The sequence below is a fragment of the Ostrinia nubilalis genome, chromosome 19 (genome assembly GCF_963855985.1).
Source record: "Ostrinia nubilalis chromosome 19, ilOstNubi1.1, whole genome shotgun sequence".
NCBI lineage: Eukaryota > Metazoa > Arthropoda > Insecta > Lepidoptera > Crambidae > Ostrinia > Ostrinia nubilalis.
The window spans coordinates 780292-805606 of record NC_087106.1 but is presented as its reverse complement, the minus strand read 5'-3'; the positions used below and the strand labels follow the sequence as shown (position 1 = coordinate 805606).

The 25315-nt window shown below is 40.8% G+C and overlaps 1 protein-coding gene across 1 annotated transcript; it reads left to right on the top strand.

The window, feature by feature from the left end:
• The first annotated feature begins 77 nt into the window (after positions 1 to 77).
• Positions 78 to 24570, top strand: LOC135081357 (uncharacterized). The gene is made up of 14 exons (XM_063976076.1): positions 78 to 611; positions 732 to 1443; positions 2108 to 2281; positions 4010 to 4212; positions 6512 to 6607; positions 6992 to 7118; positions 8077 to 8144; positions 8997 to 9151; positions 10097 to 10191; positions 19802 to 19874; positions 21080 to 21206; positions 22178 to 22304; positions 23650 to 23763; positions 24539 to 24570. The coding sequence occupies exons 1-14, from the start codon at positions 156 to 158 to the stop codon at positions 24568 to 24570; spliced, it is 2559 nt and encodes an 852-aa protein (XP_063832146.1). The 5' UTR covers positions 78 to 155.
• Positions 24571 to 25315: the final 745 nt, after the last annotated feature.

Below are 25315 nucleotides of genomic sequence, written 5' to 3'. Positions count from 1 at the left end.
AAAATAAACAACAAGCAAACGCAGCCACAAACAGCTGACAGCAATCAGCTGTCTCCTTATCACTCATGACATCTGTCATTTACGACAGCCACGAAAAAATCAATAAATTGTTTACCCTGTTTTTAAATTGTAATTGTTTGTTTATTGTTGTGAAAATGATCCAGCATCGAAATGCGGTTGAAACTCTGACTATAGTATCTTGCACTGGCACATTCTTTTCCGTCATATTGCATTATGTGTCGGACATCTCCCCCTTGACCGGAATATGGTTTCCCATTTTCATTTTTGTTGTTTTCATCGTTTCTGTGGCTTTTAGTTTTAAATTTCTGCAGTGGTTGTTGCAATTAAATAAACCTGTGAAATATGATTTGGAGGAGCTTGTCAAAGAATATCCTTATTTGTCATTTCTGCGGGAGGTATTGCCGTGCCCTCCCAAGAGGAAAACGAAAGAAGTCAGGGAGGATTACGATACCAATGAGTTGAGCGTGATAACCACGGTGTTGGAGCGTAAGTTGGTGTCGTCATGGTACGTGCCCTACATATCCCAGGAGATTGGCTTTCCTTTTGCATGCAAGCAAATGTTGGACCAAATGATTGGCAAAATGTTCCAGGTTTGTTATTAACTAGTTGAGCTCTGTTCTTATCAGAAATTAATTGTTTTTTTTTTTAATTAAATTACAACAAAATATTTTTAATGAAGCCATAGATAATTATTTTATTTTAATTTATAGATTTGCAACAAAATAGAACCAAAAGATGTTTATGTTGACATTTGCTCCATAATGATCAGCCACTTGAAGGAGTACCGCAAGGCTTTGAAACGGCACGAAAAATCTCCCACTAGCACTATAGAATCTCATTACAAAACATCTCATCCGATATCCAACTCGGATCAGAAGTTAGAATCTGCTGACCACTGCACAAATGTTCTTCGTGTGGTCCTCAAAGAACTGGTACCTTGGGAACTATGGGACACACCCCATTCAGAGTTGCTAGTTCGAATTTTATCTAAAAAGCTAGACACATTCATTGGGGAGACATTAGCTGACCCTGTTTGGCTGAATGATAAATTACTTTCGATTTTAAAAGACGAAGAAAGCACAGAAACATTTCCTGAAAAGGCTGAAATGGAATCAAAAGAGGAAATACAAGAAGTTTTTAACGTAAAGGAGGAATTATTAGAACCGATTGTGGAAAAACCTACAGTGGAATCTGCGTTATCGACGTTAATTACGAATACAACGGCTCCTATTTTACAGAGACCTTTAAATGAAGAGGTTAAAGAAGAAGTAAGTGTGGCAAGTGAGATGATTGAGAGTATTGTTGAGGAAGTGCCCGTGACGACTTCAGAACCCCTTGATATCAAGTCATCGCCGATATTGAGGCAACGGCGCGGCAGGCAGGGCAGGAATGAAGTGAAGATCTATGACAGAATTATTGAAGGTAGGCATTTTTTACTTTAAAATACACTTTCTGAAATTAAACCTTATTTGTTTTCCTCAAAAATAAATTGTCACCATGATGTAGTTGTTGCTATGTGAACTTATTCACATTTTATAATTAGGCAAGAACAGCTGATTAATTTCAAGAGGTGGATGCATCTCAGGTCGTGCTTACGAGCCTTACGTTCTGCAGTAGTCATTTTAAAGGGTGTTATGATGATGAATGCTGTCAACATTGTGTTGTCTACCATCTTCAGCATCGCCACCGAAAGCTTATGGTATGGGTCATGGTTGGAGTAGAAAGTATTAAAATATCAAACATGATGGTCCAACTAAAAGGCTAACGCCCGTAATCACAAACGACGCTTGCTTAAGTAAAGCAGAAAATCCAACGCACAGCATTGAATAGAGTTCTGTGATTGATTTGTGTGTCACGCTGTGCTTCCACGCGTACTGGGCGACGTCATAGTAATTTTTAAATAACTTGAAAAAATCGAACTGCCTAAGGCGGGTGTCGAACCCACGCTTCTCTCGCCTTCCGCTTGCCGGGCGACTGCTCTTCCAACTGAGCTACTTAGACACTGGATGAACCTGTCGAACGCTGTTATGGCCGCGTTTTTTGTGAATACGGGCGTGTGTGTAAAATAGTTCCAAACTGCCAACAGGCAGCGTGAAGACCTGGGAGACGGACATCGACCTGCAGTGCATCAGCCTGGGCCAGGACCTGCTGGCCAGCCTGGACGGCGAGCTCACGCTGAGCCGGCTGTGGGGGCAGGACGCCGACGCCGACGGGAGCCCTAACCCGCCCAGGCGCAAGTCGCCGCAGCCACTGTGGTTTGGTAAGTTCACATTATTTAGTATCTAATACTAAAGCCTGGTCCGTGAGCACGTAGAATCCCGTCCAATGACCCCAAGCTACCCATCCTTATCGCTCGCGCGTAATTATATTGCTGTCGCGACTTTGCGACGCGCGCCCGCAGTGAGTGTGCGAGCGCGACAGCAACATAATTACGTGCGAGCGACAAGGATGAACAGCTTGGGGTCATTGGACGGGATTCTACGTGCTCACGGACCAGGCTTTATAAATTATAAGAGCCAAAGCACACGATGAGTTGCGGCGGCGGTGAGATGTCGGAGCGGTGTCGCTGCGTCGTCTTACATGACTTACTTGACTTACTTTGACGTCACCCATCCATAGTGACCAGACTTAAGGTCGCTTGACTGCGGTCACCCATCCACTTAGTGACGAGTCTGAAGGTCGCTTGAAAGGTCCTATGTCCTAGATGGGGCAGAGGGCGTCCACAACAGTCCTCCATCGCGTTCGGTCTCGAGCTTCGCGTTTGATCTCGCTCTAGGTCTTGCCGGTTTTCTTCGCCTTGTCTGCTACAGTGCGCCGCCAAGTTTGCTTGGGGCGACCACGTTTGCGTTTTCTTTGGGAGTTCCAATCCAGAGCCTGCTTAGGGATGTGATCGGAATCCGTTCGGAGAGTGTGGCCAATCCAGTTCCACATGCGGCGCTTGATCTGCTGGTCGATCGGAATTTCGTGCAGCGTTCCAATAGCTCGACGTTGGAGATTTTCGTCGGACATCGACCTGCAGTGCATCAGCCTGGGCCAGGACCTGCTGGCCAGCCTGGACGGCGAGCTCACGCTGAGCCGGCTGTGGGGGCAGGACGCCGACGCCGACGGGAGCCCCAACCCGCCCAGGCGCAAGTCGCCGCAGCCGCTGTGGTTTGGTAAGTTCACATTACTTATATCTAATACTATAAGTCAGTGTTTTTCAACCTTTTTCATGACACGACCCCTAGTATGAAAAAAATTTTGGCGACCCCCCGACCGTTCTATTTTTTTTTCATGCATTTTAATTATAAAATTAACAACAAATTATGCAACATTAGTTGCAAAGATGTTTGTATGGACCGAATTACTTCAATCCATACAACATTTGCATAATTAGATTTCGGATTAATCTGTCTTTATGAGAATTTTTTTACTGAGGTAGTTTTTACGACCTCTCACGACCCATAAACCCCCCAGGAGGTCGCGACCCACAGGTTGAAAAACACTGCTATAAGTTATAAGAACCCTTTCTATGATCTGAGACACGATCAGTTGCGGCGGCGGTGAGATGTCGGAGCGGTGTCGCTGCGTCTTCTTACATTGAACTAACTAACTAACGCATCGTGTACTTTGGCTCTAAAACACTTGATTGAATTGTGTTGTTTCTGATAATAGTCAGCAGCTGTGGTTTGGCAAGAGAAAAAAATTGCCTTTCAAACATTCATTCAAAATGGTGTGCAGTTTCTAAGTTAGACAGTGGTGATTTTACCCATTTCTAGCCAGTAGGCTATTCCAACACCCATCCAGATGTCTAACGTCCTCTATTTTTGTCGCTCCCGAAAATCCGTCACTGGAGAGAGAAAAAAATTGCGACAATAGTCCAACGATGAAAGTAGCGAACTAGCCGATTCGATGAGCATTTTCATGATACAGTCACTTGTCCTATTTGGTGCAGTTATTGTAATACGGAGCTTAAAACACCAGGCTTAGTAAGAAACCTTGTCACCAGGCGAGGAGGACGCCATCGAGTTAGACCTGGCCGACTCCCCCCAGAAGGAGCCGAGTCCCGTCCGCAAGGAGACCAGCCCGAAGCCCGCCGACGCACTCCTCAAGGACCTGCAGACCACCGTCCACCAAGCTAAGACTAAGATCGGAGACCTCCAGGTCCCACGCAAACTTTCAATAGATGTGCCCCGCAAGCAATACTCCGGTGTATGTTAGAGTTTATGCACGATCTGTCAGCTTCTCTTGGCTTTTAAGTTAGTTAAGTGCGTTCTTCATTACATACCCGCGCGGCTGTGTCTGAACTTATTCGTGAATTAACGAACGTTATTACAAATTAAGCTTCAACCACATCAGGCAGATCGCCTTCGCTGGCGCGATCATAGGCCAATGACAGGTCGCGCGACCGCGCCGGTGATGGCGTTCTGCCTGGTGTGGTTGAAGCATTACAATTCTAACAAAAACTAGAATCCGCAAAACAACTTTGAATCATCGAGAACAAGTCCATTTTAAAAACAATTTGTTTAAGAAAGTGGTTTAAAATCCAGGTTCAAAATCACAGCCGGGCGGTAAACATTTCGCTATCAGAATCGAAAACTATTAGTTTCCTTCATACTGAATTCTAAAATTACAATACTTAAATTACAATTACAATATTAATAAAATTACAATAAGAGCTAAAGCTCAGTGTCGGCTTCACATTGAGGAGTTTTGCTTTAAGATCTTCTTCATGGTTTAAAATGACTTTTTCCTCTAAAAGTTTTCTATTACTGATATTATAATGGCATGGAAAATTAGAAATGTTCTGTTCCACAAGTAATAGATATTGTTATAAAATACGGGCTGTGGTGTCTGCATGTTGGTTAACACCCATAATCCCATATCCTAACATGGAAATTGTCTCGAAAATATTAAAATTAGTCAAATTAAGGATATCACGAGAATATGTGTGTTAACGGTAATGCAATATGTGGGTAGGAGTCGCATGAAATACTCGTGTTAAAGTGCTCGCACGATCGACTGTGACGTTTTGTTAGTTTTTCTCCTTCTGTGATTTTTTATAATAATCAAGTTTGTTATCAAGGTAACTCTGGGACAATTGACTTCAATGTAATTGCAATACATTATATTGTTCCATAGAAATGTATAGTCTGATATGATGTCGCCTATTCTCAAAAAGCGCAGTACGGTATTGACTAAATTTACTTTAGGTAAAGAAAGACGGAAGGATTCATACAAACGAGGCATCGATGCTAAATGGAATGAGACGGCGCGCGTTGCGTGCGATGTTAGGCAATACCACAGAATACATAATAGTAGCAACAGAAATTGCACTCCTTTGTGTAGGATCAGATGCCGACATTTTAACGGTAATAATAATAATGCAAAATATCCAACGCACATGGTGCATTCGAAATCGCACCTTACTACTACGCTCACAAGAGCGCAAATTTTTTGTGTTCAGAATTGATCTACCTCGCAGCTCAAGCGTCAGGGTTGTATAAGCAAAGTAAAATAAATAATAACTTAATTTTAAGAAGCATTTATTGTATTTACGATTGGTAATCATTAATCTAGTGGTGTTTGTATAATCGTACCATCTTTAAAGTACCTATTAATAAACTTCAGTGTTGCAATAATTCGAAATTTGACAAATAGTTTTAAAAGGTGTAGTGTCGGAAAATAGACACGGTGAAGTAAGTTAATGTTTATATTAGCTAAAATAATTTTTTTGCTACAGTTTTTTGTCATAAGTATTTCAAAATTATTTAAAAAGTGTAGTTTTTTTTAATTATTTAAATTAGTACAGTTAATTATTATTCCTAAATACTACGATTTAACATTAAAGAAGGATAACAGTGCTGTTGGAACAATAAACCTTGATTGTGACGATGATCGACCGAGCGTGTATAGAAATACGCGTGTGCTCACAGGCGCGTGGCGGTCCTGACTGATTTGCAACTTGAAGTTGTCGCGCGCTGTAGGTAATTATCTCGGCCGGCATAGGCGAGTGACGGAGGCCTGGCAATACGCATGCGCTGTCTGCATGTCCGTTGATTAATAATACGAAACTAGTAATTTTTTTATCAATCTAATCATTATAAGACAAATATTCGATTTTGAAAAAAAAGGAAAATGAAAATGTACAGTTGATGATTTCTCAAAAACTTTCAATTCGTGAATTCTACAGTTATGGTGAAGGTTTTCTTTTTCCATATTCTATTATCACTGATTGATTTATACACACATCATTACTGAATAGGCACTGTGCTGCATAGTGTGTAATAGATAAAGAGAAAGACAGATGTGACCTGGGAGATGTGTTTTTAAGTTTATGATATACTACCTAATACCTCCGAAATATAAATAGATGCCAAACCTCAAATCTCAAATGAAATGTACAGTTATTTGACACTAGGCAGCGCAAGGCCCTTAGAGTTAGGCATGCTAGACATTACCATAATAATATCCGTGTTAAACCATATTCTCACGCGCTTCGATTGTCCAGGACGAAGCGGCAGGCATGATGGAGGGCCTACTAGATTTCGGCATCGCGGGCTTCAAGAAAGGCCTAAGGTTTACGGGACTCAGCGACGATTCGCAGGTTAGCTTATCTTCTTAAACTAGTCATTCAAATCTCAAATAATGAAATAATTGCTGCCCATGTCACTGGCCCCCTTGACTAACTTGAACTTCACTGGTTGGGTTTTTATTGGCGGTCAAGCTGTAGATCCTGGCTACACAGGCGTTGCAGCGGTGGGAGAGGTGGGAATAGTCCTGTGCCCATGTCATTACTAAAACTGGTAAATGGCAATTTTTCTCGTACTATTAATATCTTGTGATATTAATTTCATCTCATTTCCACCTTCCATTTCGGTGGGTACAGATCAATTTTGAACTACTTTTCATATACTAAATAAATACAGAGGTTAAAATATCTATGCATAAATATTGGAGGTACCCAATAAAAGTAATTGCACTTTTACAGGAGAAATCCCCGTCCCATAGAGAGAAAGGAGGGAATGGTGAGAAGCTGTCGCCGCCAGAAACAAGCCCTAAGGCGAAGACGGCGGCCGAGCCTAAGGAGGCGGGCTCCTCCACAGTCATACAGAAAGGTTGGTACACATTAGGTCCGGTTTCCACCAAAGCACATTTTTTACGTCGGGAAATGCTTTGCGCGTTCCCACTGGTTGATGGGGACGGCCAGTAAGTTATGTGGGACTAAAACACTAAAACCCGACGGCTTCCACCAGAGCCCAAAGAAACGGAGCCGTGAGTTATTGTCCTATTTGGACATTCGTCCGCAGCTCCGCCTCAGGCTAGAGGCTCGCTCACGAGCGATCCTCTCCGGCTTCGATCGAGGGAACCCCCAATCCCCTCTTCCAGTTATTTTTATAGAGGTTTTCTCCTCGCGGCCCTAGTACAACAGGACCCTCGGTCCGCCGTAGCGGGTTACGGTCTGCTCCATGCCGCTGCTCAGTCCTGTGGGGGTTTTTAAAGATGTCCCCTGCATTGTGGCCCGGGCACATGCCTTGACGATCCTCGGCCCACTCAGTTGTGGGTTACGGGTTGCCCGACAGGCCCGCCGAGTTGACGAGACCTGCCGCGCAGACGAGAAGTTAGCCGCCCGCGTGAACAGACCACGCGGACGTTGCCCAGGGTGCACCACGAGGAGGTCCCTCACCAAAGCACCTTTTTAGGATTCCGTAGCCAAATGGCAAAAAACGGAACCCTTGTAGATTCGTCATGTCTGTCTGTCCGTCCGTATGTCACAGGCATTTTTTTCCGAAACTATAAGAGCTATACTGTTGAAACTTGGTAAGTAGATGTAGTCTGTGAACCGCATCAAGATTTTGATGCAAAAATAAAAAAAAAAATAATAAATATTGGGGGCTCCCCATACTTAGAACTGAAACTTAAAAACTGAAATCCCTCCCGTGCCGCTCCCATACCTTAGACTGGCTGAGTTAAGCGCTAAAGCTATACACTGGACTGTAAAGAAAAAAAGTATCCTAATAACATTTTTCTTTATATTCAAAAGTACCTGTACTATTGATGCTTAACTTTTTCCAGAAGACAACGGTAATGGCTCAGCCCCGCAGTTAATAAAGCAGCAGAGAGTCATCTCCCAGGATAGTGTGGTAAGTTCTTGCTGTAGTCATTGGTTGTAGTTCTCTTTGACTGTAATATACACTAAAGCCTGGTCCGTGAGCACGTAGAATTTTGTCCAATGGTCCCAAGCTACCCATCCTTATCGCTCGCGCGTAATTATGTTGCTGTCGCGCTCGCACACTCACTGCGGGCGCGCGTCGCACAGTCGCGACAGCAATATAATTACGCGCGAGCGATAAGGATGGGTAGCTTGGGGTCATTGGACAAAATTCTACGTGCTCACGGACCAGGCTTTATATTTATTAAATGTATATTATTATACTATACAAACTGTCAAGGTTACTTGGTTGCGAAAAGTCGTCGGCAGAAGCTAGATGCGACAAGTCGAAGATAGACAAGATACATTGGCGCGTATTGGGGATGGCCTATATCTAGTGGACCGAGTGTGTATTTGTATTTCGACGAAATCGCAACTAAAACGAATAACCTGATTCGGGAGTTCTAACGATGACACAAAATCACAATCAAATCAAAAATATTTTATTTATATAATAACTAGCTGTGCCCGCGACTTCGTACGAGTGAAATCCCGTTTTTGCAACATTTTTCATTGTTGCTCTGCATCTATTACTCGTATCGTGATGGTATATGTATAGCCTATAGCCTTCCTCGATAAATGGGCTTTCTTACACCGAAATAATTTTTCAATTCGGATCAGTAGTTCCTGAGATAAGCGCGTTCAAGTAAACAAACAAGCAAACAAACTCTTCAGCTTTATAATATTAGTATATTAGTACTTGATTAGATATTGTCCAGTATTTTGGCACTTATGAGTTCGTTTTTATTAATTAACTAAAACCTCTTTACTTGTTCTTTTCCAGCCATCGCAAGCCAAAGCGATTCCCCGCGAGCCGCCGCCACCACTGGGGGCTCTCAGTGACTCCCCGGAACCCGAGTACGAGGAAGCAGCCGACCTCTCCACCAGCATCGCCAAGCTGCGCTGTCTGCTGCAGCAGCGCGCCGAGGCCGGGCCCAGGTGAGCTACTGAGCTCGTGAGCTACTGAGCTCGTGTGCTAACTGCAGGTGAGCTGAGAACGGCACAGAAAAGTTACTGAGCCCTTGAGCTCACTAGAGGCATGCTGAGGCCGACCCAGAAAAGTTACTGAGCTCTTGAGCTCACTGGAGACATGCTGAGGCCGGCCCCAGGTGAGCTACTGAGCTCTTGAGCTCACTGCTGTAGACGCATAGAGCCCGGCCCAAGTGAGCTACAGAACTCACTGGACCACACGCGTGCCGTTGCCAGATGAGCTACTGAGCTCTTAAGCTCACTGGAGGCATACTGAGGCTGGCTCCAGGTGAGCTACTGAGCTCCTGAGCTCACTGGAGGCGCGCTGAGCTTGGCCCCAGATGAGCTAGTGAGATCCTGAGCTAACTGCAGGCGTGCCGAAGCCGGCCCTAGGTGAGCTACTGAGCTCCTGAGCTCACTGGAGGCGCGCTGAGCTTGGCCCCAGATGAGCTAGTGAGATCCTGAGCTCACTGCAGGCGCGCCGAGCTTGGCCCATAAAAGTTACTGAGCTCCTGAGCTCACTGGAGGCACGCTAAGGCCGGCTTCAGGTGAGCTTCTGAGCTCACTGGAGGCATGTTAAGGACGGCTCCAGGTGAGCTACTGAGCTCTTGAGTTCGCATATTTCTCAGTCACCTCTTACGATATCCATGGACATCTTAATACACCGATATAATAATAATATAACACTTAAAAGTCTAAAGTAATACCATAGGACCCCCTAGATCCTTGTGCCCAGTACTTCCAGTAGCTTAAAGACGGGTCTGACGAGATGGAGCTGTGTAAAATGTCCAAGGATATTATTAACTATACTATATTGGTGCCGATGTGTGTGGCTCGTTGCTTAACAGAAGGAAGGAGATCTTACTAATAATACTACGTGCTATATTAACAACGCTATGCGTCCGTGGTCCGCAGAGCGGAGGAGATGTGGTGGGAGGGCGCGGAGGAGCAGCGCGGGCGCGCCTCGCAGCACGCCTCCTCGCGGCCCGTCGACGCCGCCGCGCTCGCCGGTACGCTCACTACAGAGAGCCTAGTGCGAGTTTACATCAAACGCGCTCACTAGTGAGCGTGTCAAAAAATTACATTAAATTCTTCTTCTTCTTCTTTTTTGATGATGTTGGCAATACACGTCGAGGTCGACTTGATTTGTGCCATTTTCAAGTATATAAGTGATACAAGTTACAAAATGAGATCAAGTAATGATATTATGAAGGATGATAGATGATACCCCTTCCCACCCTTTGAGTCTCAGTAAAGTTGTGGTGCTTTACTGAGACTTCCTATGGACAACTTGAGAGAACCAGAAGAATCACGATGCACTGTTTTGCTTCACTTGCCCACACTCATGCACGTTCACGAACACTCAATGGTTAATAATCCACCATTATTACACATTAATAGTCGCCCAAACACGAATTTGAGGAAATAAAACAAAACCGCTAATATGACGCTTCAGATTCCCGCCAAGAAGTCCGACATTAAATTCATGACGGATTGTACAGCGCCCCTAGCGGAAAACGTTCAAAAACTAAAATTTTCATACATTTTTTAAACTTGCTTGCTTTTGATGTAAACTCACACTCAGCTCACAGATCGTTACATCCACGAAGACGCGCCCCACCATTCTCAACCTCTTCATTCCAATGTTTGAGTATCACACGCTAAATTATCCATGAGTGCACACGCACACTACAATAATGACGCTCGGATTGCTCGGATCAAACTCTCCGCATCCCGCGCGACCGAGACCAAAAAATGGTGGGGCGCATCTTTGTGGATGAAACAAACCATACGTGTATTCACACTGTAGACTGTTGTAGATGAACTACATTGAACTGTCCCACCCGTGACAGTGACAAGGGGCGCTGATTCCGATTTTTGACTCGTTGGAAACTATACAGGGTGGAATTTTGTAACGCCATCTGAAGGGAAAGTACTCTAAATACTGTAGATTGAAAATTTTACTCAAAGGAAACATTCCTTTTTTTTAGTTAGTTAAAAAAATACATGCCCTATCGTGCCCTATGATGGGTAAAACGCAAGGTAAACATTTTGTTAGTGACGTTTATTTATATTTTTTGTCAGAGGATTAACTAAATATTGTTGACCAGCTATCGTCCATAGGGCTTCATAATACATGATCAAACGAACTTCCAAGTGAAGTTCGATCAGTATTATATGAGTCACTTTATTCGAAGATATAGTTCTAAATATTATATGTATTTTAGAATACATATGTCAGTATAACACGTAGTCCTTTTATTGCTTGAGCAACCATTCGCACACTTTTCAGATTTAATGGTATTCGATGTATCGATTAGAAAATAAAATCAATTTCTACACTGGTATCCCTAGCGCCCCGCTCCCTGCATCGCGCCATCTTTACTTCATTCTTCAGAGTTTCTCCGGATTCGGCAAAACTTAAATGGGCAGGGAATCGGGTGGGACCCTTTTCTATATCTTCGAATAAAGTGACTCATATAATACTGATCGAACTTCACTTGGAAGTTCGTTTGATCATGTATTATTATTTCGTCACTTTATTCGAAGATATAGTTCTAAATATTATATGTATTTTAGAATACATATGTCAGTATAACACGTAGATGTTTAGAGATAAGTTTTGCCGAGTAGCAAAATATTATTAAAGATAATAATTTTGTGTATACCTTATACCGAACCCCAAAGAGTTTAAATAAAATAATGTAATATGACAATAATAATTTTATTATGATTATTGTAAATAATTTTATATGTATTAACAATTCATATTAATGCTAAATTAATATTCGTATCTTGACTAATTCGAAACAAACCAAAAAGGCAATAGTACATACCTAGTTCATTTTTAGTATGAGAACGGAACAACTAAGGGGACTGATCTTGTAAACAAACCGATCTAGCAAAAATTTCATTGTTTACTAGTGGTCTATCATAGAACCTAGCAAATGTCTCCGATGTTGATGTCCAACCCGCCGTTTTCCGTATCACGTCGAGTGAGACGCCCGCGCTTTTGGCCGCAGATGTGGCGGCATGCCGCGTGCTATGCGCGTTAAATATCGCCACATCTACTCCACTCGCCGCTAGGACTTGTTTCACCCATCGCGCGATCGTCTGACTCGTCGCTGGTCGGTACGGTGCACGGTGGTCTGAAAATGAAGCTCCCATACCATAGAAACTTAATGTCAGAAATTAATAAATAAAAATATGCATTGTGTTTAGTATACCTCCCTTTGTTTTACTAATATATTATGAAGGGTATGAGTAGCTCCATGTGTGAGAAAAAAAATATTTTTATTTTTTTTGTATGGAAAAAAACACTTAAATTGGATTTTTTTTAAACTGAATAGAACTGAAGGGCTGGTACTCACATGAGCTATTGCACCATACACGGCGATCAAGATGACATACAATTCTTGTGCCTTTGGGTGCCGCTTTGCATGTACCAAGCTTTGGAAATTTTGAATTTTCGGTAGGTGATCTTTCAAGTCTTTGATGTTATTTTATGAAGTTATTAACCGCTTTCAATACGAGAATAGTATGTAAATTAATACTCATACTCATAATAATAATTAGAAATATAATAGGGATATTTTTAAATAATTTTTATTTTGAAAATATAAAAAAATAAAACGTTTAATCATTGAATGAAGTAACCAACCAGTTGGTAACTGACATTGTTATTAGTTACTAACCTGTTAATGACGTTTTAATGAAAATAATAGAAATCAATATTGATTAAATAAACAACTTAAAAAATCGAACTGCCTAATAGGCCAGTAGAATTACATTTGAAATCGGAAATAATTCCTACAAAAGATTTTATTGTTTTAATGGCTTCATTTGTTACCCATTAAGACTATCCTAAATTTTCGACTTCGACGAAGTTGTGCTTAAGTGGTGGGGGCCCCCGAAAGGGGCGTTTTTTCGGTTTTACGGTTATATCGCGTAAAGGACTTACCCTATCGAAAACTGGTCTTCATGACGGTTGAAGGGCATTTAATCCTGCATTGAATAAGACCACTGCTGAACATAGGCATAGGCAGAAACATGCAGGATTAATTGTAATTCTACTGGCCTATTAGGCAGTTCGATTTTTTAAGTTGTTTATTTAATCAATATTGATTTCTATTATTTTCATTAAAACGTCATTAGCAGGTTAGTAACTAATAACACTCCTGGAATGGAAAGGATTCGGCATAAACATTAATGGCGAGTTCATCACTCACCTTCGGTTTGCCGACGATATTGTGGTTATGGCAGAATCGTTGGAAGATCTTGGCACAATGCTCGAAGACCTTAATCGAGTTTCCCAACAGGTAGGCCTGAGCCCCGATTACGGTAACTTTTAACGTTTCCAATCCAAACGCGCTTCTGATTCTGCTATACGATTGGTCAAAACAGCTGACGTACGCTGTTGAACGACCAATCGTATCGCAGATTCGAGAAGCGTGTCTGGATTGGAGACGTTAAAAGTTACCGTAATCGGGGCTCTGAGGATGAACATGGACAAAACGAAGCTTATGTCGAATGTCCATGTTGCGCCCTACCCAGTTTCTGTTGGGAGCTCAATTCTCGAGATTGTCGACAAGTATGTCTACCTCGGACAAACGATCCAGCTAGGTAGGTCCAATTTCGAGAAGGAGGTCAATCGTCGAATCCAACTCGGCTGGGCAGCGTTCGGGAAACTACGCAACATCTTTTCGTCCAAAATACGTCAATGCCTGAAGACTAGAGTGTATAACCAATGTGTGTTACCAGTGATAACTTATGGCTTGGAAACGTGGCCCCTCACTATAGGCCTTATACAGAAGCTCAAAGTTGCACAGCGTGCTATGGAGAGGGCTATGCTTGGTGTTTCTTTGCGAGATCGAATCAGAAATAAGGAGATCCGTAAACGAACCAAAGTCGCTGACATAGCCCGACGGATTAGCAAGCTGAAGTGGCAATGGGCAGGGCACATAGTACGCAGAACTGACGGCCGATGGGGCAGAAAGGTTCTGAAATGGAGGCCGCGTACCGGAAAACGCAGCGTGGGACGTCCACCTACAAGGTGGACCGACGACATCGTAAAGGTAGCAGGGAAGCGCTGGACGCAGGCCGCTGCCAATCAATCAACATGGAAAGCATTGGGGGAGGCCTATGTTCAGCAGTGGACGTCCTATGGCAGAAATGATGAACTAATAACAATGTCAGTTACCAACTGGTTGGTTACTTCATTCAATGATTAAACGTTTTATTTTTTTATATTTTCAAAATAAAAATTATTTAAAAATATCCCTATTATATTCCTAATTATTATTATGAGTATGAGTATTAATTTACATACTATTCTCGTATTGAAAGCGGTTAATAACTTCATAAAATAACATCAAAGACTTGAAAGATCACCTACCGAAAATTCAAAATTTCCAAAGCTTGGTACATGCAAAGCGGCACCCAAAGGCACAAGAATTGTATGTCATCTTGATCGCCGTGTATGGTGCAATAGCTCATGTGAGTACCAGCCCTTCAGTTCTATTCAGTTTAAAAAAAATCCACTTTAAGTGTTTTTTTCCATACAAAAAAAATAAAAATATTTTTTTTCTCACACATGGAGCTACTCATACCCTTCATACTATATTAGTAAAACAAAGGGAGGTATACTAAACACAATACATATTTTTATTTACTAATTTCTGACATTAAATTTCTATGGTATGGGAGCTTCATTTTCAGACCACTGTGCGGTGGTTTGAATGTCAGCAACAAATTATCGTTAGCGTTAGTTCTTACTTGTTCCGTTCTAGATAAATAATCTTTGATAGCAGTTGCTGGACATATATCCTCGTTTTCACGAAAAAAAGGAAGAATCAACAATGGCTGTGCTCGTCCTGCGCGAGAAGTTTTAATTATGTCAGAAATAAATATTTTAATATCATTGTTACCGATTTTTATATTTTTTATTTTGATCAAAGAAAATGTTTGTGCTCTATGCGCTGTACACAGTGCTAAAAGAATAGTGACTTTTTTTGTCAATTTTTCAATGGAAATCTCACTATGGGGCTTCCAATGCGCTATATGATTAAGCACAATTTGGGGGTCCCATGTGCCTACATATTTGGGATGAGTTGGCCGAAGCTTGTAAACTCCTTTAAAAAATCTCGTAATTAATTTATAATTTCCAATATCACAATTTAGTAATAAACCTAATGCAGCTCTGTGGCTGTTAAGGGAACCGTATGCCGCACCCTGATTATAAAGGTTTGTAAGGAATGACAAAATCACTGATTCGGAACAAGTGTTGTATGGATCTAAATCTAAACCTATGCAAAATGGCCACCATAATTTATATGTGCAGCTATACTGTACAACAGTATTTTGAGCTAGCGAAGATAACATTATTTCTAATGCTTCCTCCGGGGTTCCTTTTCTTAGAAAAGACTCCCGGAGAGCCTCGCGACACCCAGGGTAAGTTTGAGCTGTTGCCTTCTCCTGCAAAAGAAATTTACTATGTGGTCATTTGCATCGAAATAAATAATTTCTGATTTACACATGTCCCTTAAGAATGGGAACCATGGTTGAGAGGGCCAAAAGGGGAAAACAAGTATGCCTTCTGCTCTGTCCGTCCTAATCTTTTGAAGGCACTTTGGTATTAGGGTAAATGGGGGGAAGGCGTAAAAAATGTAAGGACGCCAATCTAGGGTAAATGCATCCACCTTAAATGAATCTGGGTCCCGCATCCAAGATATATACTTTTCACACTTGGCATTGGCGCGAGAAGCGAAAAGATCTATGTCAGGTTTTCCTAGATTATTAATAATTTTCTGAAACACTGCACTGGAAATTTCTAATTCTGTATCCACATTTTTGTTACGCGATTCTTGATCTGCTTCTATATTGTCTTTTGTATTAATATATGATGCATACAGCCATATTTTTCGCTTCTCGCACCACTGCCAGATATCTCTGGTAATTTCATTTAAATGGGGGAATTGAATTCCTCCCATTCGATTTATGTAACTGATAGCTGTGACATTGTCACAACGTAACAAAATAGCGCATTCGCACATTTCTCGGGCAAATGTTTTCAATGCAAGGAATGCTGCCTTGATTTCCAAATAATTTATGTGAAATTTCAGCTCGTCTACCTTCCATTTACCCCCTGTCCGAGTGTCATTACAAAAGGCTCCCCAACCCTGCCTAGATGCATCAGAAAATATTTCTAATACAAATGTAGGTTTTTCCAATTTATTTTTATAAGTAAAAATATTGTTGGCCCACCAAGTAAGATCTGGCAATATTTCAGCCGTGGGTGTAAATTTTGCACCGTAGTTATTATGGTTTTTGAGTAACGCTAAATGTTTCTCCCTTTCCAGTAATTTAGTATACATCCAGCTATAGTTAACAGCTGGACATGCTGCTATCAGCACTCCAATCAACTGTGCAAATTCTTGGATGGAGCATCGAGGTAGGGTCAGGAATTTTTGGACGAGAGTAAAAATATGTTTTTGCTTTTCGCTGGGTAAACTGAGGGACATTTCAATAGAGTCAAAAACAAAGCCTAAATATTTACATTTGTTAACGGGATTAAGATGACTTTTGTCATAATTAATGACAAACCCTAAGCATTCTAGAAGTTTTCGGGTCTCTGTTACGTTGTTTAGGCACTCCTGATAACTGGAACCAATGCACAAGATGTCATCTAGGTATATAACCGATTTAAAACCTCGATTTCTAAGATAACCTACAACCACTTTCATAATTTTTGTGAAAGTTCTAGGTGCGGCAGAGAGACCATAAGGCATTGCATTAAACTCGTATGTAATAGTCTGCATGTTATTATCCTCGAATTGGAATCTTAAGTACTTTTTATGCTTGGGATTAATCGGAACTAATAAATATGATTCCTTCAGGTCTATTGTGGCCATGAAACAACCATGTGAAATCAAAAGAGAAACCGTCCTATAATCTTCCATTTTAAAATGTGTTTTTTGTATGGATTTGTTCAACGATTTTAAATTCAAAATAAATCGACTATCTCCATTAGGTTTCGGAGCTAGGAAAATGTCCGATAAATATTGATTTCGAGATGGTTTACATTCAGTAATGGCCCCAAGATGGAGTAATTTTTGAATAGCTTTGGACATCTCAGTCTTTTCTTTCGGTACCCAGTTACGATGCCTGTCCGCCACCATATTTACCTTTTTACAAAATGGTATTGGGTAACCATCTCGAATCCAATTTAAGACAAGTCTATTGTCAGTTATATTACACCAACAACTATAGAAATATTGCAATCTACCGGCGTGTACCTCTATGTCCGAGGGCCTGCACGGGGAGGTTTGTTCCAAACTCTCGATGGGTTGAAGCTGGTCTGTTGCGTCGCAGGTTTCTGATTCGTGTAAGGTTTCCTGGAACCTCCGCGCCCCCCCCTGTTCGGCGTCGAGCGAGAGGGGCCTCCAGTTTCCCTGAGGCCTTGTCGTACGTAAAGCCGATGTACCTGGATTCGTCTTGTTGTCCGGTTTCTTAATTTGAGATCCTTGCTTTTCGATGGCTTTTGAAGCTTTGATTTTTTCTGGCAAGCCAGCACCAAAAAGCAACTCGTCACGTTCAGTATCCTGAATCAAGTTTAGGAAGGACTTTTCTAAGCCTTGTGTTAAAGACTTTGTTCGCGTTTGCGTTTCTGAAGCATGTAGATCTGATAAGACCCGACAAGCGTCTGATAAACATTTAATAGCTTGTATCTTATTGTCACTCGTGAGCAAAAGTGTCATAGCTCTATTGATCGCCGTTAGGCCTACACCCAATTGTTGTTGAGAACATTCGATCTTTTTGTCTCGTGTACGAGCGAATTCAGAAACTGCAGCAGCGATTTCTGGATTAAGAAGAGGAGCTCGAAACAGCTTGCAATTTTTTGGTATAGCATATTCCTTAACTAGCTTCTCTTTTTGTTCCTTATCAGGCAATCCTTTGCGCAGGATTGGAGCCCATCTCTGCGCTAAATCTGGGTGTATGTCCTCTCCGTAGGTAACTTCTTCCGGAAGAAGTTCCCCTAAAGCTATGAGCACGTCAGGGTCTAACGAGGGCAAAGTCGTGTCTAATATCGAAGTCTCTGGATCATTATTCGACTGATCATTATCCATCAAGTTCAACCCCTGATCTGACGTAGACGCCTCAAGATCATTATTCGACCGAGCAGTTGTTTCACTGTCTGCAATATTCTCGTTTATAGCGACACCTAAAATAGACGTTTTTGGTAAGTATTTGCAAAATAAAAAATAAAAATAAAATGGCTGAGACAGTGAGTTGTTTTGTCATGGCAGGTTGACTCACGGTCAACTCTAGTTAACTGATACCCTTTGGTTAACTCACGGTTAACTCTTGGGCCAAATTCGCTTTTGGTTGACTCACGGTCAACTCTAAGCTTCACTATTTGAATAAAATAACTTGTGATATGATTTGTAAAATATTATAAAATAATATCGACAAAAGTGGGTAGTGATGAAAACTTTTATGCTTACCCAAGTTTTCTTCGCTGTCCGATGAATCCGAATAAACAATAACACGTTTACGACGTTTGCTTTCTTTACTTTTAAGTTCTTTAATCTTTTTGGTATAATACGCAATTTGTTCTTCTGCACTACGTTTAGGCATGATTGCTAATAGGAATAGGTACGTATATTAAGTGAGCGAAGCGGCGTTCCGTTGCGCGCACAATAAAAGAATGAAGTAAAGATGGCGCGATGCAGGGAGCGGGGCGCTAGGGATACCAGTGTAGAAATTGATTTTATTTTCTAATCGATACATCGAATACCATTAAATCTGAAAAGTGTGCGAATGGTTGCTCAAGCAATAAAAGGACTACGTGTTATACTGACATATGTATTCTAAAATACATATAATATTTAGAACTATATCTTCGAATAAAGTGACGAAATAATAATTGTTTATCAGTCATCCTATTAGCTTCTAGTATTTTTTATACATACGAGTATAGCATGTTATCTTTATTATAAAATAAGGAACGTATAAATTTTCCGTTACATTTCTATCAATTCTTTTTCCGACATTTGTTTTTTAATTTAAATTTGTTTATCAATTCTTTCTCTGTGTCGTGGCAAATGCACAGGCAAAAAAAAATACGCTGAATGAAATAAAATGAACTACACTGAAACGTGTACTCACCCGTGACATTGACGGGGGGCGCCACCGTCAATAACGGATCGCTGGTTCCGATTTTTGCCACGTTGGAAAACATTGAAATGTCATTTGCAGGAGGGCGCTGCCATCAATCAACATTTCCGATCGTTGCCATTTGACGTTTTAAAATCGTTCAACTATAAAATTAATTCTTTCATTTTATTTTATGACGCGTTGCAACGCGTCATAAAATAAAAAAAATCTCGAAATATTTTGCTTGTAAACTTGCTCAAATGAGCTAATTCCAAAGCCGCGAAAGAAAATTAAAAAAAGAGTGAACGAATGAGTGAGTCAAGAATGAACGACCCGTTTAATGGCGGCAACTCGGTAAAGTAGGCCACCCTGTTCTACCCTCTTCTCTTTGAATATTCGTAACGGAAAGATGTCGAGCATCGAGCAGTCTATTGAAGTATTTGAAGTTGAATAATTTCTTTGTAGACGAATACGATATGAGCATCGAGAGGAACGTGTCTCCCGGGCAAACGTCGAACAACATGCAACGGTTGGACAAGTGAGTTAATTTTAAATATTTTTTTATGTCGATATTGTATTTTGCGTGTTCGTTTTTTCATTTTTTGTGTGGAGTCAGTGTGCCAAAATTCCGAAAGTTTTTCTAATTTTCAATCTAAAAAGCGTCATATGCAAATGATTGACGATACAAGTTAATTATTTTAATTTTTATTTCATTAATTGGTGCATTCGTTTTCACATATTTCATGTAGATTGGATAGTCAGTGGTCAAATTTCGTAAGATTTCCCGAAAATATAATAATTTTTTTTAAGGAAATAATTGACGATGCAACTTTATTATGATGAATCGCAAGTAATGGTAGGGTAATTCCATGTTTTGTAGATTAGTACAGCCATTTTTTTTTATTTGCAATAATATGTAGGTAGGTTTTTCATTGTAATAAACGGGGCTTAGCCCTACCGCGATATTAGTATTTTCTCTTATGCAACGACGCCATTTTTAGGGAGTAGGCTCAGGTAGGTAGATGTAGTCAGAAAACTGTTGCATATCGGTAAATATAACGCGGCATTTTGCGATTTACAAACGATTGCGCCAGTTACCTGCAATAGTCATTTTATTTGGTTACATCGGAGGTAGTTTTTTTTTTTGCGATACTACCCGTTCGCGCTAAGTTTGCCTGTCCGTGGAATGCGCGTCCCCTCCAACCGCGATTAAACGCAATTAGTAAGTGATTAAACCCAATTAAAGTGTCTTATTTTACGCAAATACACAATTTTTATCAACAATAATAAATAAAAAATATTTTAAATATAGTTTGTTATTTTCTTCGAGTGACGTCATATCGCATCGGCAAACTTAGCGCGAACGGGTAGTATAGTGAGCTTCACGGCACGTAAGTATTTTCGCAAATGAGCCGGCGAGGTTTGACCGTAACTTTGAGCATTTTCTTTGTGTTTCTCATAGCCTGCATAGTCTCAGTAATGCATAGTCGATAGCATATCAGACTGCAATTTTTTAACAGTCGTACCTATCAACTACCTACATAAAAATCGACAATAGTTGAAAGTGCCCGACCGCCACTTGCTGGACTATTGTGGCAAACCCACTCGTAACACGAAGCGTATTTAAGCTTAGCACTAGGGTTTAACTAGAGGGGGATGTGTAATTTGGGTACTAATTCTATTTAAAAAAACCCAGTTGTTCTATTTAGTTCAGATTAGCCCAGTAAAAGGTATTTTTGTCAGGTTGTTCCAACGCACGGTGACGGGCGTATTCAACTCGATCAAGACGGCAGTCGGTGCCGAGGGTGCGGAAGGAGCGGAGGGCGCGCGCCACGACTGGGCCTACGTCACCACCTCCATCGAGCTCAGCGTGAGTACCACACAAGTGACCTTCACTTTTGGTGACCTTGACTTTTGGGGACTTTGTGCTTTATTTATTTTATTTTACAAGGAAAACAATACAGTGTAAAAACTATGTAGACTAACATTTTAGAAAACTTATAACCATTAACATGTTTAACATTATTGGTTACTTTGATTTTGACCTTTGGTGACCTCGCCCTTGGGGAATGATTGACTCGATCGTGACTGAGCTTCAGTGACCTTGACCTTTGGTTACTTTGACCATGACCTTTGGTGACTGACCTTCAATGTTTTTGACCTTTGGTGCCTTTGACCTTTGATGACCTTGATCTTTGGTTACTTTGACCTTGATTTTTGGTCACTGACATTTGGTGACCCCGGTTGTACCTCTAAATTATTACACCACTATCCAACTCTGCCATAAAAAAGGGAAATAGACCGAGTCCTTGATGTGCATGATTAAAATCCAGGTAGTTTTATGACGACCGACCTTTAAAAACTTGAGGTTTCTACTATTTTGACCTTACATGTCATGATTTTTTATGGCATATCAGCTTGAAGCAGAGAACAGACAGAAGTAGATCAACAAAGTATTCTATTCTATTCTATTCTATTCTAACATTTTTGACCTTTCAAACTTACGTTTTTGCTTTATTGTTTTCGAAAGGGAAAATTTTAACGCAAATTAGTGATCTTGAGTCCCGACAAAAACGTCTACGCGTGTCTGTGACCGAAATGAAAAGCATCTATTAAAATCTTTATTTAATTTTCGACTAGCTGACCCGGCGAACTCTGTTCCGCCTTAAAGGCAATAAATAAGCAAATCTTTCCTTATTTGCTCACCGTTTAGACCTATCCTGGAGTACGACAAACATTTTAACACCAAAATCAGCTCAATCGGCCCAGCCGTTCTCGAGTTTTAATGAGACTAACGAACATCAATTCATTTTTATTTATATGGATTTATTTTGCAATAAGGTGGGCGGCGCGGTTGCACGGCTGGTGGGCTCGCGGCGGGCCTTCACGCACGTGGACGCGGCACTGGACTCGCTGCACCACCTGACGCCGCCGCCCAAGCAGACGGAGCTCGTGCCCGAGGACTTCGGTGAGTGCTTACGATCACACACTTGAAATTTGAATATTTATGGGGTGACCATTAATTACGTAAGAAAATTGTGGCAATTTTTCAACCCCCCTTGCCCCCATGGTGTGATTCGTTAATGTTTAGCATTCATACAGCAGCGGCACTGACAGTGGCTTGAAGCACAGCTGCTAGAGATGCCAACGGCAAGTGCAGCTTTGAAGTTAAGAATAAAGTAGATTTATCTTTAATCTTTATACGGTGTATCCGTGCATGTAGTGATCAAAGTTTAAGGGCGTGATCTATGGACAATTTTATCTAAACATACTTTGACGACGTGGTTTTTCTTGTTTTAAAATATATAGTTATTTTAAAACATGACGTTTCACTTCTATTTCAGCCGAAAAAGAAGTGGAAAGTCATGTTTTTTCTTCTTAAATCCATTATTACTCAATTAAAATGTTTGAAACTTGCATCTGTTTTCTACTTCTACCAATAGAGAATTTTATAGGCTATCGCATAATATCAAATATTTGCTTATTAGTGTTAAGGTGGAAGAGGTGAATACTAAAAATGTAAAACTTAAATTCTTGGTATTTTGCGAGAAATGGCAAGAATGAAATACCTATACAAATTTAGAAATGGTTCAAGCTCCAGATTTGAAGAATTTTCATCGATACAATTGTCCATAAATTACGCCCTTAAAGTTTGATCACTGCCTGTCCGGACACATTGTATAAACAGCCCACGGGTCGACTGGCTGAGAATGTTTATATAGCATTAAGTCCACCTTTTGTACGATTTTATTGTGCAATAAAGTTTTATAAAAAAATAAATAAACAGCTGTTTTAGTTCAATAGGATAGATGACAAAATTGTAATTATTTGTCCGTCAGACATAAAATATTGGATACATTTTTTTTCTTAATCTCAGTATGCTACTGTAATTATTCAGATTTGTTATTCTTTGTCTGACGGAGTAAACAAAACTTCTATTTCATTGCCGAGTCATCGTCCCAATTGAACTCTACTACCTTATTGTAAATATTCCTAACTACTATCTATGTTAAGACCCGAAACTACATTAAAGACATTACGGAGTTTCCCTGCCGTAGTGTATAATGTAATGTAATATAACGTACTAGCTTTCCGGCCGCGGCTACGCCTGCGTTGAATTTTGTCTGTGACAGAAAAACTTTATCTGTTTCAAGTACCGTAATAAAAACTATCCCATGTCCTTTCCCGGGACTCAATTTATCTCTATGCCAAATTTTATCAAAATCTGTTCAGTGGTTTAGGCGTGAATGCGAGACAGACAGAGTTACTTTCGCATTTATAATATTAGTATCGATAGCATAATATGTCCGCAGAGGAGTGGTGCGCGCAGCTGGGCCGCGGCTGGGCGGGCGCGAGCGAGCTGGCGGCGGCGGCTGGACTGCTGCGGGCGCACGTCGCGCATCGCCTCGCCGCGCTGCTACTTGCTGGTGAGTCGATGTCTTATATTAAAGCAGTGGTTCCCAAACTTATTTAGTCTACTGCCCACTTTGAGAATAAAATTATTTTTAGCGCCCCCCATTTTTGTAGTCAAGAGTCGAGCTCAGTCGATGTCTAAAAGTCCTCCTAGTAGATGACGCCTCCCAAGCCACTACACAACGTCCCGATTTTTTTTCTGGGTCTCTTACCGCCCCCCTTTAAGCCTGCAGCGCCCACAAGGGAGCGTTATCGCCCACTTTGGGAAAGACTGTATTAAAGTCTGGCCAAATAGATTCTCCGTAACATTGTTATATCAGCGTCAAATAGTTTAATTGGAATTCGTTGCTTGCTGCTGTCTTTCCCAAAAACTATAATCCGGGCCTTTTCAAGGCGAGAGTGAATTAGCACTTACAGCCAGGGCAGAAATGTACCATCCTAGACGGCATCCCACTTAACATCAGGTGCGATTGTGGTCAAACACCTGACTTGTTTTGAATTAAAAAAAAAGTTCGCCACCTTATTCCGATTGAATAGACGTATGCGAACTTTTTGGCTACTTTTGAATATCACAAACAAAGACGTGTTATGAACTTTTTGGCTACTTTGGATACACCACTCTGCTGCTCGCTGGTAAGGCTAATAATGCTAATATCTTTTGGCTGCTGAGAGAGTAGACAGTTCCCAACCTTTTAATAGCAAATACTTTTACAGACGAAAGCACATCATATTTTTTTTTTGCATAATAGCCTCTATTACAAAACTCTATAAGATGTACTCACCTCACAGAGTTCAGCTTGGCGTGCTGTTATCCTACTTAATATTATAAATACGAAAGTTTGAATGGATGTCTGGATGTCAACATATTTGTTACTATTTCACGCAAAAACTACTGAATGAATTTTGATGAAACTTTACAGTATTATTGTTTATAACCCAGAATAACATACAGGCTACAATTTGTGACGATCTGTGACAAACCAAAGTTCAAACGTGTGAAACTGCGGGCAAAAACTATCTGTATATAATTTAAATATTTAATGCAAAATCGTAATTTTTTTTAAATTATTTTTTTATGCTAGACAAGGCAGGTATTTGACCGCAATCGCACACTTATACTAATATTTTTTTTTTTTTTTTAAATAAATATCCTTGGACATTTTACACTGCGCTTCTAGTCCCAAACTAAGCAAAGCTATAAACATACTTAAATACTTTTTTTTTGTAAATACATACTTATTATACATAGAAAACACCCAGTCCAATACAAACAAATATGTTCATGCACACAAATGTTTGTACTGTGCGGGAATCGAACCCGCTACCTCCGGAATAGTAGTCCGTTTCGAACCACTACACCAAACGGCCGACTAAAACTACATAACTACATAAGGTGCTAATACCAGGCCTGTTCATCTCCGCGAGTTTACATCGAAAACAAAACACGCACGATGGCCCACCTACAGGATACGATTCGACAAGGCCTCACATACGAGCGAACATTGACTCACGCACGCGTATTCTTGTGTATGATGGAAGAAAATGGTGTACTAAATACTGTGCAGT

Excerpts from the sequence above, each read along its gene's own strand:
- LOC135081357 (XM_063976076.1), top strand. The coding sequence starts at position 156 with ATGATCCAGCATCGAAATGCGGTTGAAACTCTGACTATAGTATCTTGC. Across the intron at positions 8,145-8,996 it reads TCATCTCCCAGGATAGTGTG|CCATCGCAAGCCAAAGCGAT; the intron begins GTAAGTTCTTGC and ends GTTCTTTTCCAG. Across the intron at positions 22,305-23,649 it reads GCTCGTGCCCGAGGACTTCG|AGGAGTGGTGCGCGCAGCTG; the intron begins GTGAGTGCTTAC and ends ATATGTCCGCAG.